General features: G+C 43.3%; 1 protein-coding gene across 1 annotated transcript in view; it reads left to right on the top strand.

The window, feature by feature from the left end:
- MAP4 (microtubule associated protein 4) overlaps positions 1–18,072 on the top strand; it is a 183,612-nt gene that overhangs the window by 72,713 nt on the left and 92,827 nt on the right. The window contains 1 exon segment of the mRNA XM_062200753.1: positions 16,957–17,025. Coding sequence (XP_062056737.1) covers positions 16,957–17,025 — 69 coding nt within the window.

Here is an 18,072-nt window from a genome sequence, read left to right as displayed (position 1 = left end):
GGTGGCAGGGATACAAAAACTTGGGCTGTCATTAGCTAACTTCCCAGGAAGCTGAATTGGAAGTGGAGGAGGGGCTGGCACTGTGGCACAGTGGGTTAAAACCCCAGCCTCCAGCTCTCTGCTATGGCCTGGGAAAGCAGTAAAAGATGACCCAACTACCTGGGCCCCTGTCTCTCTCTGTCTCTACCTCTCTCTGTAACTCTGTGTTTAAAATAAAATAAATAAAATAAATTTTAAAAAAATAAAAAGGAGGAAAGTGGAGGAGCTAGGACTTGAACCAACACTCTAGTATGTGATATGGACTCCTAACCTGCCATGCAATAATGCCTATCCTTGAATTTTTTTAAATCAATTAATTTATTTGAAAGTCAGAGTTACACAGAGAGAGAGAGAGAAAGAGAGGCAGAGGGGGATGGGGAGAGGTCTTCCATCTGCTGGTTCACTCCCCAGTTGGTTACAATGGTGGGAGCTGCACCCATTCAAGGCCAGAAGCCAGGAACTTCCTCTCAGTCTCCTACACGGGTTCAGGGCCCAAGTACTTGGGCCATCCTCTACTGCTTTCTCAGGCCATAGCAGAGAGCTGGATCAGAAGTGGAGCAGCTGGGACTCAAACCAGTGCCCATATGGGATGCTGGCACTGCATTGACTGCAGGCAGTGGCTTCACCTACTGTGCCACAGCATTGGCACCATACCACTGAATTTAATTTAGACTAGGATAAGATAGTGTGATCTTTGGGTTCATCCTAGGACAGGAGTAAAACATTAATTAAATTTTTATTATTAAATCCTTTTAAAAAGAGGTTTGTTTTTATATATTTCTATATTAGATTTGTTAATATTTGAGTATTTTTGCATCTATTCATGAGGGATATTAGAATTTAGTTTTCTTGTAATGTTATTGTGTAGTTTTACTTTTCATTTAAATTTTTTTGGACTGTATTTTTTAAAAAAAGATTTATTTATTTTATTTTATTTTATTTTATTTTTTGACAGGCAGAGTGGATAGTGAGAGAGAGAGAGAGAGAGAAAGGTCTTACTTTTGCCGTTGCTTCAACCTCCAATGGCCGCTACGGCCGGCGCATCTCGCTGATCCGAAGCCAGGAGCCAGGTGCTTCTCCTGGTCTCCCATGCGGGTGCAGGGTCCAAGGACTTGGGCCATCCTCCACTGCCTTCCTGGGCCATAGCAGAGAGCTGGCCTGGAAGAGGGGCAACCGGGATAGAATCTGGCGCCCCAACCGGGACTAGAACCTGGTGTGCTGTCGCCGCAAGGTGGAGGATTAGCCTGTTAAGCCACGGTGCCGGCTTATTATTTATTTGAAAGTCAGAGTTACACAGAGATAGAAGGAGAAGCAGAGAGAGGTCTTCCATCTGCTGGTTTACTCCCCAGTTGGCTGCAATGGCTGGAGCTGCACTGATCTGAAATCAGGAGCCAGGAGCTTCTTCCGGGTCTCCCACGTGGGTGCAGGGGCCCAAGGACTTGGGCCATCTTTCACAGCTTTCCCAGGCCATAGCAGAGAGTTGGATTGGAAGAGGAGCAGCCAGGATTTGAACCGGCACCCACATAGGATGCTGGCACTGCAGTTAGTGGCTTTACCCACTATGCCACAGTGCCAGCCCCAGGATTGACTTTTAGTAGATCACAATGAGTGAGCTGCTGTGCTTTGTAGAAAATCCTGACCCAGAAGCAAGTCATCTATGTATGGTGTAGCAATAGGCGTTGCCTGACCTGTCACAGGGTGACTCCCTTTCTGGCCCCACTCCATCACTGGGATAAAGGACACTCTGCACTTACCACAGTCTGATGCGTGGAATGCGTGCATCTTATTGAATTTTAGAGTTGAGATCTTGATAACTTCATAAAATAAGTTGGGAAGTGTTTCTTCCTCTTATATTTTCTAAAGTAGTTTGTGTAGAATTGATATATTTTTTTTCCTTTTTTAAAATGTTTGATAGAGGCCGGCGCCGCAGCTCACTAGGCTAATCCTCCGCCTTGCGGCGCCGGCACACCGGGTTCTAGTCCTGGTCGGGGCACCGGATTCTGTCCCGGTTGCCCCTCTTCCAGGCCAGCTCTCTGCTGTGGCCAGGGAGTGCAGTGGAGGATGGCCCAAGTGTTTGGGCTCTGCACCCCATGGGAGACCAGGAGAAGCACCTGGCTCCTGCCATCGGATCAGCGCGGTGCGCCGGCCGCAGCGCGCTACCGCGGCGGCCATTAGAGGGTGAACCAACGGCAAAGGAAGACCTTTCTCTCTGTCTCTCTCTCTCTCTCACTGTCCACTCTGCCTGTCAAAAAAAAAAAAAAAAAAAAAATGTTTGATAGAATCACTGGTTAAAGCCATCAGGACTTGAAATTTTTCTTGTCAACTTTTTAAATTAGAAATTCAGTTTTTTTTTAATTGTTCAGAATATGTTTCTTCTCAAGTAAGTTTTGGTAGTTTGTATCTCTCCTCAGGATTTTTTTTTTTTTTTTAAGCTTTTTGACAGGCAGAGTGGACAGTGAGAGAGAGACAGATAGAGAGAAAGGTCTTCCTTTGCCGTTGGTTCACCCTCCAATGGCTGCCGCGGCCGGTGCACTGCGGCCGGCGCACCGCGCTGATCCGATGGCAGGAGCCAGGGGCTTCTCCTGGTCTCCCATGGGGTGCAGGGCCCAAGGACTTGAGCCATCCTCCACTGCACTCCCTGGCCACAGCAGAGAGCTGGCCTGGAAGGGGGGCAACCGGGACAGAATCCAGCGCCCCGACCAGGACTAGAACCCGGTGTGCCGGCGCCGCAAGGTGGAGGATTAGCCTAGTGAGCCGCGGCGCCGGCCGGTAGTTTGTATCTCTCAAGAATTTATTGGTCTTTTTGTACTAAGTTGTCAAATTAATAGAGGTAAAAATTTTAAGATTACCTTATTCTTTTACCAGCTGTAGGATCTGTTGTCACATCGTCTTGTTTTATTCCTTATATCGGTATTTGTGTTCTTGCTAAGTCTAGAGAGCACTTTATCAATTTTGATTTTTTTTTAAAGATCCAGTTTTTGGTGTCATTGTTTTTTTTTTTTTTTTTTCCTGTTGTCTTTGAATTTCTGCTCATATCTTTACTATGTCTTTCTTTCTGTTTACTTAGAGTTGATTTATGCTTTCTTATTTTTTCAGGTGGCAACTTAGATAATTGATATGAGACATTTTTTCTTTCTAAATGAGCATTTAATGTTCCACGTTACCTTTTAATCACAATTTTAGCTACATCCCATGGATTTTTGTATGATATGCTATATTTTTACTTTCATCTAGTTAAATATTTTTCTAATTTCCTTTGAGAGTTTCTCTTTGGCTTATGGGTATTTACAAGTATCTTTTTTGGGCTGGCATTTTAGTATAGCATGTTAAGCTACCACGTGCAATGCCAGCATCCCATATAGGTGCCAGTTTGAGTTCCAGCTGCTTAACCTTTTTTTTTTTTGGACAGGCAGAGTTAGATAGTGAGAGAGACAGAGAGAAAGGTCTTCCTTTTTCCATTGGTTCACCCCCCAAATGGCTGGTACAGCCAGCACACTGCGCCGATCCGAAGCCAGGAGCCAGGTGCTTCCTCCTGGTCTCCCATGCGGGTGTAGGGCCCAAGGACTTGGGCCATCCTCCACTGCCTCCTGGGCCACAGTAGAGAGCTGGACTGGAAGAGGAGCAACTGGGATAGAATCTGGCACCCCAACTGGGACTAGGAGCTGCGGCGCCAGCTGCTGCTTAACTTCTGATCTAGCTCCCTGCTAATATTTCTGGGAAAGCAGCAGAAGATGACCAAAGTCCTTGGGCCCCTGGACCTATGTTGAATACCTGGAAGAAGACTCTGGCTCTTGGCTTCGGCCTGACCCAGCCCCGGCCATTGTGACCATTTGGGAAATGAACTAGCAGATCGAAGATCATACTCTCTGTGTCTCTCCCTCTCTCACCAGCCTCCAAATAGTTTTTTTTTTTAATTGAATTTCTTTTTTTTTTTAACATTAATTTTTTTATTTGAAAGTCAGAGTTACAGAGAGAGAGAGAGAGAAGTCTTCCATCCGCTGGTTCACACCCCAGTTGGCCACAATGGGAGCTGTGCCTATCTGAAGCCAGGAGCTTCTTCCAGGTCTCCCACGTGGGTGCAGGGGTCCAAGGACTTGGGTCATCTTCTACTGCTCTCCCAGGCCAAAGCAGAGAGCTAGATTGGAAGTGGAGCAGCTGGGTCTTGAACCAGCGCCCATATGGAATGCCAGCACTTCAGGCCAGAGGGTTAACCTGCTGTGCCACAGCACTGGCTCCCAAATACTTTATTTTTTTAAATATAGAAAGAATTTTTTCTCTTTCTCTTTTTGCTTCAAAAATGGTGTCTGGCCCTGCAATCTGTTTTAACAAGCATTCGCAGGTAGTTGGAAGCATCTCTACAACTGGGAAATAGTAACGGAGGGGAAAGGGTTTAAGTTGCCCTGGAAAAATGGTAACTAACTAGGTATTTCAGAATTTCTCTGTTTAGCTGGCTGGGCCCTTGTTTTGTCAAGCATTGCAGCCTACCTTCGTGGACACCAGAGGGCAGTGTTGATATGAGAATGATTTAAGTTCTAGAGGGTACCCTTGTAGTGAGAGACTATGTGGAATCCTTTCTGGTTTTGCCCCGAACTGACCCACTATGGGTCTTTCTCACAGCTTCTTGTTATTTCCTCCCTACTAACTTTGTGAGCTATGGGAGGGAACTTCTAAATTTTGTGTGGGGGTTTTGGGGGGGTTGGATTAAAAAGAGTGAATTTGAATGTCTCTGTAACTCAGAGACTGTCATTACAGAAATATGTGCTATTTTCCAGTGTTGTATGTGTTTAGCTTTAAAGTTTTCATGTGTTGGAGATACTCTTGGGAAAATTAATTAGAGAACATAGTACAGCATCTTTTGAATTAGGACTTACCCAGTAATGGGCTGCATTCCAGTGATAAGGGTCCAGCACATCTTACCTAGCAGAGAAGTATGCAGGCCTTTTTCCTACTCTAAAACCTTGTTATCTTTATGTTTTAATATTGTTTTTATTGTCTCCTGGACTTATATTTTATGTTCATTTATTTTCATTTTATTTGAAAGAGAGTGAAACAGAGAAATCTTCCATATGTTGATTCACTTACCAGATGGGCACAGCAACTGGGACTGGACCAGGCTGAAGTCAGGGACTTGGAACTCAATCCAGGTTTCTTACATGGGCAGCAGAGTCCTAATTCCTTGAGCTGTCATCTGCTGCTTCCCGTGGTAAGCATTAATGGGAAGCTGGATTTGGAAACAGAGCTGGGACTTGAACTCATGCATGGCAATATGGGATGTAGGCATTCCACAAAGTGTTTTAACCACTACACCAAAAGCCTACCCTGGGTTGTTTGTTCCTGTCTTAGCCATCACAAATATGAGTGGATCAGTTTTGAATCTGGTGATATTGTTTAACCAAGAATTATATGTTCTGGGCTGGCATGGTGTAGCGAGTAAAGCCACTGCCTGTGATGCCAACATCCCACTTGGGCATTGTTTCGAGAGCCAGCTACATCATTTCTGATCCTGCTCCCTGCTAATGTGTCTGGGAATGAAGAGGAAGATGGTCTAAAAGCTTGGGCCCCTGTACCCACATGGGAGACCTGGAAGACGCTCCTGGCGCCTGGCTTTGGCCTGGCCCAGCCGTGGCTGTTGTGGCCATTTGGGGAGTGAACCTGCAAATGGAAGATCTCTGTCTCTGTTGTTCTGCTATTAAAATAAAACAAATAAAAAGGATTTTATGTTAGGCCAGAGTAAGCTAATTTCAGTGTTTTCATAAGATGGTCACTTTATAGTTAATTTCTAACTAGTCTGTAGATTTATAAACCTATTGTCAGTTTACAGTTACCAATGAGAATAATAGTTGTTAGCATTTTCTTACAAAATACTGCCTCCTATATTACTACATTTAATCCCACTTTCCAGGTGAGGCTACATTGACTTGGAAAGCCTGGAGGAGTTGCATTTGTTCATTTAGTCAGCAACTGCCAAACCTCAAACTGAACCTATGTCTTAATGATTCTAAACACCATGTTCTTTCTGTGAAGCCAAATTATTTTCATGAACAAACTTTCTACTTGATTTAATGTCTCATAGGTAGTGGTGTGTGGGTTTTTTTTTTTTTTTTTTGACATGAAAGATATACTTATTTAACTCAAAAGGCAAATTCCTTAGACATATTGACACGTTCAGTCAGTAAGTAAGAGTCTTATTTCTTTTTGATAAAGAGCACAGACTTGAGGGACTCTGCTACTGATTTTGGAAAGTATGTTTTAAGAGCATTTTTTTTTTTTTACAGGCAGAGTTAGACAGTGAGAGAGACACAGAGAAAGGTCTTCCTTCCGTTGGTTCACCCCCCCAAATGGCTGCCACGGCCGGCGAGCTATGCTGATCCAAAGCCAGGAGCCAGGTGCTTCTCCCTGCACTCCATGCAGATGCAGGGCCCAAGGACCTGGGCCATCCTCCACTGCCCTCCTGGGCCAGAGCAGAGAGCTGGACTGAAAGAGGAGTAACCAGGACAGAATCCGGCACCCCAACCGGGACTAGAACCCCGGGGTGCCAGCACCGCAGGCGGAGAAATAGCCTAGTGAGCCGTGGCGCCGGCCATGCCTATTAACTTCTTTCTCCTCTAAGAGTTTCTGTTTGGTGCTTCTATTGTCTTCTACGTTGACTGCCAATCCAAGCTCACTGTCAAATCCTTACCTGCATACTAAGGCCTCTCGTGGGTTGTCTGCTGTCAGTGCCCCATGAGCTTGAAAATAAGCAAGATGGTGGTCAGGGCTCTGCCATTTGCTTGCATGAATTTGGAGAGTCGTCATGGAAAACTCATATTTTCTGTTAACAAACTTCTGACACTTGTCCTCCTGCTCTTTTTTTTTTTTTTTTAAGATTTATTTATTTATTTGAAAGTCAGAGTTACACAGAGAGAGAAGAGGCAGAGAGAGAGAGAGAGAGAGTGAGAGAGGTCTTCCTTCCACTGGTTCACTCCCTAATTGGCTGCAATGGCCGGAGCTGCACCTATCTGAAGCCAGGAGCTTCTTCCAGGTCTCCCATGCAGGTACAGGGGCCCAAGGACTTGGGCCATCTTCTGTTGTTTTCCCAGGCCATAGCAGAGAGCTGGATCGGAAGCGGAGCAGCCGGGACTCGAACATGCACCCATATGGGATGCCGACATTGCAGGTGGTGACTTTATCAACTATGCCACAGCGTGGGTCCTCTCCTGCTCATTTTCTTAGCTGATGACTTTTAGAACAGAGGATCAATGTATTCAATCAAAAGAGAATCATCACATACCTCCTCCTATGCTACCTTTGTCAGTGTCCTCATACTCTGCTGCTGTTCGCGTGACTGAGCTGCCCCTGCTGTCATCCAAGGGCACTACAGTCGTAGTTATTTGACTGTAGCGTTATCACTTCCTTTCATTCAACTGAATCATTTGTAATATTCCATCATTAAAAATATCTTGATATTTAAAAAAAATTGGGGGCCAGTGTTGTGATGTAGCAGGTAAAGCTGCTTCCTGCTGGGCTGGTATCCTGTATGGGTACCAGTTCATGTCCTGGCTGCTCCACTTCTGATCCAGCTTCCTGCTAATGTACCTGGGAAAGTAGCAAAAGATGGCCCAAGTGCTTGGGTCCCTGCATCCATGTGGGAGACCCAGATGAAGCTCTTTAATTATTTATTTTTTTAAGAATTATTTTGATTATTTGAAAGACAGAGTTAGAGAGGTAGAGCCAGAGAGAGCGAGAGAGAACGAGAGCAAGCTTCCATTCCACCGGTTCACTCCCCAAGTGACTGCAACAGCTGCAGCTGAGCTGATCCGAGGCCAGGAGCCAGGAGCTTCTTCCAGGTCTCCCATGCAGGTGCAGGGGCGCAAGGACTTGGGCCATCTTCTACTGCTTACCCAGAACATAGCAGATAGCTGAGTTGGAAGAGGAGCAGCCAGAATATGGGATGCTGGCGCTGCAGACTGGGGCTTTAACCCACTGCGCCACAGCGCTGGCCCCCAGATGAAGCTCTTGGCTCCTGGCTTTGGCTTGACCCAGTGCTGGCCATTGGGTCTATTTGGGAGAGTGAACCAGAGGATAGAAGATCTCTTTTTCTCTCTGTCTCTTCTTCTTTGTAGCTCTTTCAAAAGTAAATAAATCTTTAAGAAAAAGATCTTAGCTCAATCCCATTTCCATGTAATCTTTTTATTTTGCTCCTTCTTTGAAACTGATGTATCTACTACTTGTCTCCACCCACTTTCCTCCCATTCACTTATCTGAATTTAACCCATATCATGCTTCCAGAACTGCTCTAACATTGCCAAAAATGATGTTAGAATTACTCTATGAATTTTAGCCTGAGCAACTGAAAGGAAAAAAACCTGCCATTACTTGAAGTGGAGAAGACTACAGAAGGAGTAGGATTTGAGGGTACATAAGAAATTCAACTTAGGGGGCCAACATTGTGGCACAGCAGGTTAAGCTTGCTCTTGCAATGCAGTTATGCGGTTTGTCTTTGTTGCTCCACTTCTGATCCGGCTTCCTGCTAATGTTCCTGGGAAAGCAAAGGAAGATGGCCTTGAGTGCTTGCAGTCTCCCTGCCACCTATGTGGGAGACCTCGATGGAGTTTGGAGATCTTGGCTTTGGCTGAGCCATTGTGTCCATTGGGAAATGAACCAGCTAATCAAAGATACCGGTCTCGGTGTCTGTCTCTCCCTCTCTATGTAACTCTGCCTTTCAAGACTCAGCTTAGGATGTTTTCAGTGTACATTTTCTGCTTGTCATCCAAGAGGAGAAGAATAGGGTACTGGGTTCAAGTCTGGAGTTCTGGTCAGAAGATACAATACAGAGGTTAATTTAAATAGCTTTTGCTAAAAGTGTCATTCTGTGGTCCTTGCAAACTGGATTTAGATGTATGCTTCTAAGACTATTTCCTGAATTTCATTCCCTCTCCCTTTAACCAGCCCAGCCCAGTCCCTTTCTTTTCCTTTTCTTCTTGGTAAATACTTTTTGTTTAGTTTACCAGAAATCAAAGAGAAAAGTGGTATGTGGGACAAATGGCAGGAGAGAACCACGGAGAAAAGCAGATCAACGGCGCAGCTCCAGCCTTGTGGCCATTTGGGGGGTGAACCAACGGAAGGAAGACTTTCTCTCCCTCTCACTGTCTGTAACTTGACCTCTCAAATAAATAAATAATCTTTTTTTAAAAAAAAAAAAAAAAAAGCAAAGCAGATCAAGTGAGTTGTGCAGTCACTGCTTCTTAAACTGAATTGAAATAGTTTTATTTATTGTTAAACTGAACTGAAATCATGTTGCTCAGGTTTGGGTTGTGGTAATGAATGTACAGACTAACAAGCAATTGTGTCTGTAAACCAAAGTGGTAGTTATTTCTGAAAGTATAAATGTCTAATCCTAAATTCGCTTTTGGTCTTAGTGATCATATTTAGGGAATTATATCCATAAACAGTTTGAAACTTTGCAAAAATAGTTGTCATTTGACTTTGATTTGAAAATTCATTCAGGCCTTCATTGCCATGAGTTACGATTTTACAGATCCAGTTGTGGATTTAATACATAATAGGCCTAGGATGGTTGAATCTCATACTAAATATGTGCAGACATTTTTCCTGTTGTTAGTCTCTAAAAAGTACAGTAATGTGGAGATGGATTAATGTATACTGGAGGATGTGTCAGGGTATGTGCAAATACTACTGTCTTTCATATAAAGGTTTTGGTATTGTTCTAGAGCCAATCCCTCCAGGTACTGAAGGGTAACTGTATAATTTCTTTTTGGAAAAGAGAAGAAAAGTAGTTCATAATCATAGTAACTTAATGCAAAAGTAAAGCAAGGATCTCCTCAGAGAGGCTAACTTTGTGGTTCATTCTGAGAACTTTATAGGGCAAAGATTTCAAAGAAATGAATATTATAATTTTTGATAAATCATTACTAGCCATAAAGATTAAATTTGATTGTAGTGTTTTTCCTGGGATGATGAAATCCATTACTTTTCTCAATTAGATTAAGAGTTTGTAGATTAATGTTTTTCTCTAGGATTAAATAGGATTTAGCAATTTTAGTCTCATTATTTTTATAGACATCATAGTCAGTGGAAAGCATTGTTATAAGAATGTTCTCGGCTGGCGCCGCAGCTCACTAGGCTAATCCTCCGCCTTGTGGCGCCGGCACACCGGGTTCTAGTCCTGGTCGGGGCGCTGGATTCTGTCCCGGTTGCCCCTCTTCCAGGCCAGCTCTCTGCTGTGGCCAGGGAGTGCAGTGGAGGATGGCCCAAGTGCTTGGGCCCTGCACCCGCATGGGAGACCAGGAGAAGCCCCTGGCTCCTGCCATCGGATCAGCGCGGTGTGCCGGCCGCAGCGCGCCGGCCGCGGCAGCCATTGGAGGGTGAACCAACGGCAAAGGAAGACCTTTCTCTCTGTCTGTCTCTCTCTCACTGTCCACTCTGCCTGTCAAAAAATTTAAAAAAAAAAAAAAAAGTTCTCAATACTTTGTTACACTAAGTATATCATAGTACAACATTATAAAAATTATCTTCAGTTTTCTATTAGATGACAGTTCCATTATTATCTCTGTTTTTCCGATTCCTAGAATTGGAAGCCATCTAACTTGCAAAAGGCTTTGTTAAATATTAAATCATTCACAGGCCGGCGCCGTGGCTTAACAGGCTAATCCTCTGCCTTGCGGCGCCGGCACACTGGGTTCTAGTCCCGGTTGGGGCGCCGGATTCTATCCCGGTTGCCCCTCTTCCAGGCCAGCTCTCTGCTATGGCCCGGGAGGGCAGTGGAGGATGGCCCAAGTCCTTGGGCCCTGCACCCGCATGGGAGACCAGAAAAAAAGCACCTGGCTCCTGGCTTCGGATCAGCGCGATGCACCGTCCGCAGCGGCCATTGGAGGGTGAACCAACGGCAAAGGAAGACCTTTCTCTCTGTCTCTCTCTCTCACTATCCACTCTGCCTGTCAAAATAAAAAAAATAAAAAAAATAAAAAATAATTAAATCATTCACTTTTTTGTTTTGTTTAGGGTTTGCTTTGATTTCATGGGTGTGTTCTATTTTCCTTTTAAAAAATTGTTTTAAAAGATTTATTTGTTTGAGAATCAGAGTTACAGAGAATGGGAGAGACAGAGATATCTTCCCATCTGTTGGTTCATTCCCTAGATGGCCACAAGTGCTGAGGCTGAAGCAGGCTGAAGCCAGGAGCTTCGTCTGGGTTTCCCACATGGGTGGCAGGGGACCAAGCACTTGGGCTGTCTTCCACTGCTTTTCTCAGGCCATTAGCTGGGATCTGGATCAGAAGTGGAGTAGCTAGGACTTGAACCAGCACTCATATGAGATGTCAGCAATAAAGGCTGTGACTACCCACTGTGGATTACAGGGCTGACATTGTGCCGTGGTGTGTGCGGTAGCCTCTTGTGATGCCATCATCCCATATGGGCGCCACCACTTCAAGTCTCAACTGCTCCTTTTCCAATCCAGCTCCTTGGTAATGGCCTGAGAAAAACAGCAGAAGATGGTCCAAGTGCTTGGACCACTGCCACGCACACGGGAGACCCAGATGAAGCTCCTGGCTCCTGGCTTCAGCCTGGCCCAGCCCTGGCCATTGCAGCCATCTGGGGAATGAACCAGCAGATGGAAGATCTCTTTCTCTCTCTCTGTAACTCTGAGTTTAAAAATAAACAAATCTTTAAAAATTTTTTATTTGCTGTATCAACATTGTTTACTTGGGTGGTATTTATTCTCTGAATATGATATCTTTGGGAGTAGTAGTTTTTCTTAGTTATTTGGCAGCTCTGTCTGTGTGTAAAATATTCTGTGATGGGATAGTGCTGCCAGGTGTGCAATGCCAGTATATAATCCTCTGGGAATGAGGGCTCCCTGACTCCAGGTATTGTGGAACCATGATGAGCTGGTGTCTGGTTGTGCCAGAGCATCTAGTCTCTCTCATCCATCTATGAGTTGACACAAGGCTGACTATTGGGAGGATACGGAAATGTAAACATAGGGGATAGGAATGGCCTTACAGCTGCTAACAAATACCCAACAGTCCTGCTGCCTCTAAGCTTAGCTTCTCTCCTTACCGTCTTTGAGCTGTTGTTGTTTTTCCTTGTGTTCCCATTTTCCTGGGTTTTCCTCATAATTTCCCGTCTACTGGAGTCCACCCTTCTTGATTCCTAGATCTTTTATTGCTTTAATCTAATAATCTTTTTGTTATTTTCTAACACTTGTGGTAGTATGTTGAAGCTGACATGTGTCTCAGTCTGCCATCTTCATTTATCTTGGATTCTTTAGCATGTTCTGCAGTCAACTAAATGATGACATTGTGTTTGTGAGAGTGTCCTCCCCACAGCTCCTGCATCCTGGTCCTTTACCTTTGGCAGTGGTGTTTGGTATATATATTTTTTTTTTTTGATTATGTATTTTTTTTCATAAAGCTACTATGCCATGTTAGCATTTATTTTTTTTTTCTTTTCTTTCTTTCTTTTTCTTTCTTTCTTTTTTTTTTTTTTTTTTTTTTTTTTTTTTTTTGACAAGCAGAGTGGATAGTGAGAGAGAGAGACAGAGAGAAAGGTCTTCCTTTTTGCCGTTGGTTCACCCTCCAATGGCCGCTGCGGCTGGCGCATCTTGCTGATCCGAAGCCAGGAGCCAGGTGCTTCTCCTGGTCTCCCATGCGGGTGCAGGGCCCAAGGACTTGGGCCATCCTCCACTGCCTTCCCGGGCCATAGCAGAGAGCTGGCCTGGAAGAGGGGCAACCAGGATAGAATCCGGCACCCCAACCTGGACTAGAACCCAGTGTGCCGGCGCCGCAAGGCGGAGGATTAGCCTGTTAAGCCACAGCGCCGGCCTATTTTTTTTTTTCTTGTTATGACCTAACATCTTCCCTTATCAAAACCTCAAAAGCTACTTCATTTCTTTGATGGCTGTATTTTATCTTACATTGTGAATCCATCGGTAAATATTTGTTACTTTAAAGCAATGCCATAAGAAACATTCATTTTTGTGTATTTTTATGTGACTTGGTGAAGTAAATACCAAAAATAGATTTTCAAGGTGGTATTTACAAATGTGATAGATGGACTGCCATAAAAGGTTGTTTGAATTCATATTCCCCCAATGGTGTGTGTGACAATATCTGTTTTCCTACACTAATACCAAAATTTCAAAAGGCTTTGGTCACTCTCATAGTTTTAAGAGGGTATCAATTTTTGTAATTTTCATTCTCTTGTAATCTGCATTTTAAAATAAAACAGACTTTTTTAAAAAATATGCATTATTTCTTGAGTGAGGAAAGATAAGTCATATAAGCTTGTTCCTTGGTGGTGAAAAGGAATTTGTTTATGCCAAATGTGAGATATAGCATAGTGGCGTCTCTGAATAAGTAAAATACAATCTGGGAAGACTTAGCAGAGTACATGTTACATAATGGGTCGTTAATAAAAACCTTACCTTTCATACCTTTATTTCTCTTTTCCAGTTCATTGATATTCTCTCTTTGGTCTACTTTGTTCTTTTAGTTTGTTCTCTTGGTTGTACTTCTGAGATAACAGAATAAATGATCACTTTAGTGAGAAGTTTGTGTGAAAGTTTTCTGCCTTAGATTTGTGGAGACTAGAGTTGTTTTCCATAGTATAATCTTTCATTTATATTTTAGTAGCATATGTTCTAGGTTTTCATTTGTATCTTATGGAAATTATCTGTAAGATTCATGAGAATGATTTATGGGAAAGTCTTGGGTTAGCAGGCTGACTGCAGATCTAGGCAAGTTATGATGAAATGTTAGTTATAATCTTTTTAAAAATGTTGTACATCCTCAAGACTGTGTATTCAGTAGAAGCACAAATAACATCTCATCTATATTTTTTAATGGAGGACCGATTATCTTATTTCAAGATTTACTGTACAGATACAATAACCAAGACAGTGTGGTATTGGCAAATGGGTGGATTCACAGATTAGTGGGACAGAATAGAAGGCCAAGAAACAGACCCACACATACATATCACAGTCAGTTGATCTTCCATAAAGTACCAAAGGCATTTCAGCAGAATAAAGGCAGTCTTTTTAACAAATGATGCTGAAAAATTAGATGTCCATATACAAAAAAATATAAACCTAGACCAACATTTTGCACAAATTACAAAATTTAATTCCAAATGTGTCATAGGCCTCAAGTGAAACTGGAAGAAGTCATGTGACCTTGAATTATTAAAAAATTTTTAATATTCATTTGTTTATTTTGAAGGCAGAGTTAGAGAGAGGGGGACAGAAAAAGAGAGAGATTCCATCTGCTAGTTTTCTCTCTAAATGACCACTATTGCTAGGGGTGGGCCAGGCTGAACACAGGAGCCAGGAACTTCATCTTGGTCTCGCACGTGCATGGAGGGAGCTAGATTGGAAATGGAACAGCTAGGACTTGAGTGGGTGCCCATGTCGGGTGCTGGCATTACAGACAGCAACTTAACCCACTTTACCACAATGCTGGCCCCAGAAAGATTTCTTTTCAAATGATGAAAAAACATATATAATAAAAGTTAACCATCTGGATGGACTCAGTTTAAGTGATCATCCTCTTATTGGACATCCAAAGCATCATAAGTAGGAACCAGTCAAACTTATGCCTTTGTTCTCTCCTTCAGGCCTGATCCAAGAAACTCACTTTGGCCACATATAAATCATAGTGTTTCTTCACAGCCCATTTGATTGGGTGCTTGTTGGCCTTCTCATCCACAGTGAATTTGAGTGTGTTGGTGTCTTCTGTCTTCTTCCTGGCCAACTCAGTGTTCAGGGTGAACTTGATGATGGTATAGTGGTCAAGCTTTTTTCTCCTTGGGGTTGCTCTTCTACAAATATTTTATGCTAAAGACTGGGAGAAACTATTTGTAAAACTCATCTGATAAAAGGCTGATATTCAAAAGGAATCTCAAAATGATAAAAAAAAAAGAATTGAAAAATAATCAAAAACTTGACCGTTCAGTTCACCAAGGAAAATAAATAAAGGGATTGCAAATAGACACATGAAAAGATGCTTAGCATCCTGTCATTATCAGAGACCTAACTGTGTCCTATTAAGATAACTTAAAATGAAGGGGCCTGCACTGTGGCATAGTGGGTAGAGCTGCCTCCTGCAGTTCCAGCATCTCGTGGGCGCCGATTCGCCTCCTGGCTGCTCCACTTCTGATCCAGCTCTCTGCTATGGCCTGGGGAAGCAGTAGAAAATGGCCCAAGTCCTTGGGCCCCTGCACCCACATGGGAAGCTCCTGGCTCCTGGTTTCTGGCTTCGGATCGGGGCAGCTCTGGCCATGGCAGCCAGTTGGGGAGTGAACCAGCAGATGGAAGACCTTTTTCTCTTTTTCTCTGTCTGCCTCTCCTTTTGTCTCTGTGTAACTCTGACTTTATTTCTTTTTCTTTTTTTTAAGATTTATTTTATTTATTTCGAAGAGAGTTACATAGAGAGGTAGAGACAGAGAGAGAGGTCTTCCATCTGCTGGTTCACTGCCCAGATGGCCGCAACGGCCAGAGCTTTACTGATCAGGAGCCAGGAGCTTCTTTTGGGTCTCCTGCACGGGTGCAGGGGCCCAAGGAGTTGGGCTGCTATCCCAGGCCATAGTAGAGAGCTGGATCGGAAGAGGAGCAGCTGGGACTCGAACTGGCGCCCATATGGGATGCTGGCGCTTCAGGCCAGGGCATTAACCCGCTGCGCCACAGAGTCGGCCCCTCTGACTTTCAAATAAATAAATAAATAAATCTAAAAAGAAAAAAAAAAGCACCTTAGAATGAAATCCCATGCTTCAAGAAGTGTTGTTGGTGATCTGCATGTGATACATCTAGGAGCACTCTGGGTACCCTGAATTTCCTGTGTGGGAGTAGTTTGAAATGGCTTTGATTTGAATAAAGATGCTAAACCTGTGGTGCTTGATTATGGCCTTACTGAACTTCACGGTAATCTCTGACAATTTCCTGAACAAAAAAGACATAAGCTTGCTTTTAGGAAGGGTTCTCTTGTACTGTGGAACATAACAGAGCTTGGGCAATGTGGAAATTAATGACTATGTTTTGGTTCTGAGTTTCCTTTTTTTTTTTTAAGCAATTAGTTGATTTGGAAGTCATGGAGGGAGGGAAGGGAGAGAGAGATATCTTCCATCTGATGTGGGCAATAAGCATATTAATTTCCAGTCTAGGTTCTTGTCCTCCACGGAGATAAAAATTCTAAGAGGAGACTTAGTAACATGTGCAAATAGGAACAGGATTTACTTAACAGTGAATGAATAAACATGCATTCCTGCACAAGTGAGGGCTGCCCATGAAAGAGAGAGAAAACAAAAGTGGTGCTTCTAAATGTGGTCTGTGGCAAAAAGAGACTCCTACCCAGCTTTCAGCCGCTTTTATGAGTTTGGGAATATTACCTTAATCACTACAAATGGAGTAGGGTTGTATGAGGCACCCTGGTTCCCAATGAGGCAGCTACATCCTAGGAAGGTGGGAGTATCAATCCAACAGTTAAAGAGAGAGTTCCATTGCAAGGCTGTAAGAACTCCAACTCACCTAAACTTTTGCGGACTGCCTGGTTATATCATATTACATCCAGTGGTTCACCCTTTACCTGGGATTCCATTTGGGTCTGTCATATGGGTGGCTTGGGCCCAAGCAATCAGGCCATAATTTGCTGCTTTCCCCCATGCAATAAGCAGGATGCTGGATTGGTCATGGGGCATGTGGGGCTCAATCAGCACTCATTTGGGATGCTGGCTCAGAAGTGGTGACTTAGCTGCTGCATCGCTACTCTGGCCTCCTGGGTTACCTTTTATTGGATCTTTTAATTCTGAATAGTTTTCTATGCTCTAAGCTATGAAGAGCGACAGAAATTCAACTAGGAAGGTGATACTTGAATATGTTTTTGTTTTTCTTTCACGATAGGTAATTATTCTTTGTAATTGCTGCAGGTTCTCCATCTTCTAAGCCAACAGTGCTAGCCAACGGTGATCATGGAATAGAAGGGAATGATACTACAGGTAAGTGGTGCCCAGGATTCCCCAGATATGTGGGTGAAACATTCACAGCAAATACCTTCATAGCCTCCTCTGAGAGGATTGTTAGTGGAAGGACTTACATTATTCCTGAGAGTATTGATCTGCCGTATAAATCTCCGATGGTAGAAGGGAAGAATGAACTTCTTGTGATAATCCTTGAATATTTGTTGCTGTACCACACAGAAGCTGGAGCCGCCTTAAAAACACTGTTAGAAGAGGATACTTCAAAGAGTTCATGGAAAATGGAAGTAAAAGATTTATTTTGGTACAAGAAAATTTTGAAATCCATGCATAGTTCTGTGCATTTCCATGAATTTTTTGAAGTACCCCTATAGGTATAGATTAATCATCATCTAAGCATGGGAGACATTGGCTGCTACAACTCTTAGACAGCTCTCTACCCTCAGTGCACACAGGCTCAGTGTGAGGAAGCCTGTGACCAATATTTCTTTAATTTCTCTTTTGCCCTTAGTTTGTTTTTCCTTTATCTTTCTCTTAACTTTTGGTTTTGAAATTTATAGCTTTTATCTCCTAGCCCCTTTCTGTGGTTTCTCACCTCATAACCAGCACCAACCCCTCCCCTGTCCTCCACACACACTACCCATCTTTGAGGGAGCAAAATTCTCTAAGCAGTAGCAGGAGTTCATAGGGATGTACTACAGAAACCTCATTAGAATGTAGCCAATGTGACAATCATGTGTTTTCTTTTTAAAAATGACTGCACTTGCACTTAATCTGCAGTTGTAATCACACTGCCACTGTTGACCCAAATGAGTTGACTTCTAATGATCAAGCATGTTGTTCTTTGCAGCAGAGCGTACTCTTAACTGGGGCATAGCATTTGATTCACAGAAGTGCAGTGTCTTTGGGGTTTCTCTTCATGTCTACATATCTCAGCCATGAAAAGCCATTCCGTGATCTTCCACAGAATATCTCAGTTCTAAGGGTTCCATAAATCATTGTATTAGCAATAGCAGCTATTCCAGGATTTACTGCTTATTCTGTGACCTTAGGAAATGTTGAGTATGT

The sequence above is a fragment of the Lepus europaeus genome, chromosome 9, assembly GCF_033115175.1.
Source record: "Lepus europaeus isolate LE1 chromosome 9, mLepTim1.pri, whole genome shotgun sequence".
NCBI classification, from domain to species: Eukaryota; Metazoa; Chordata; class Mammalia; order Lagomorpha; family Leporidae; genus Lepus; species Lepus europaeus.
This window is presented reverse-complemented; position numbering and strand designations above follow the sequence as displayed.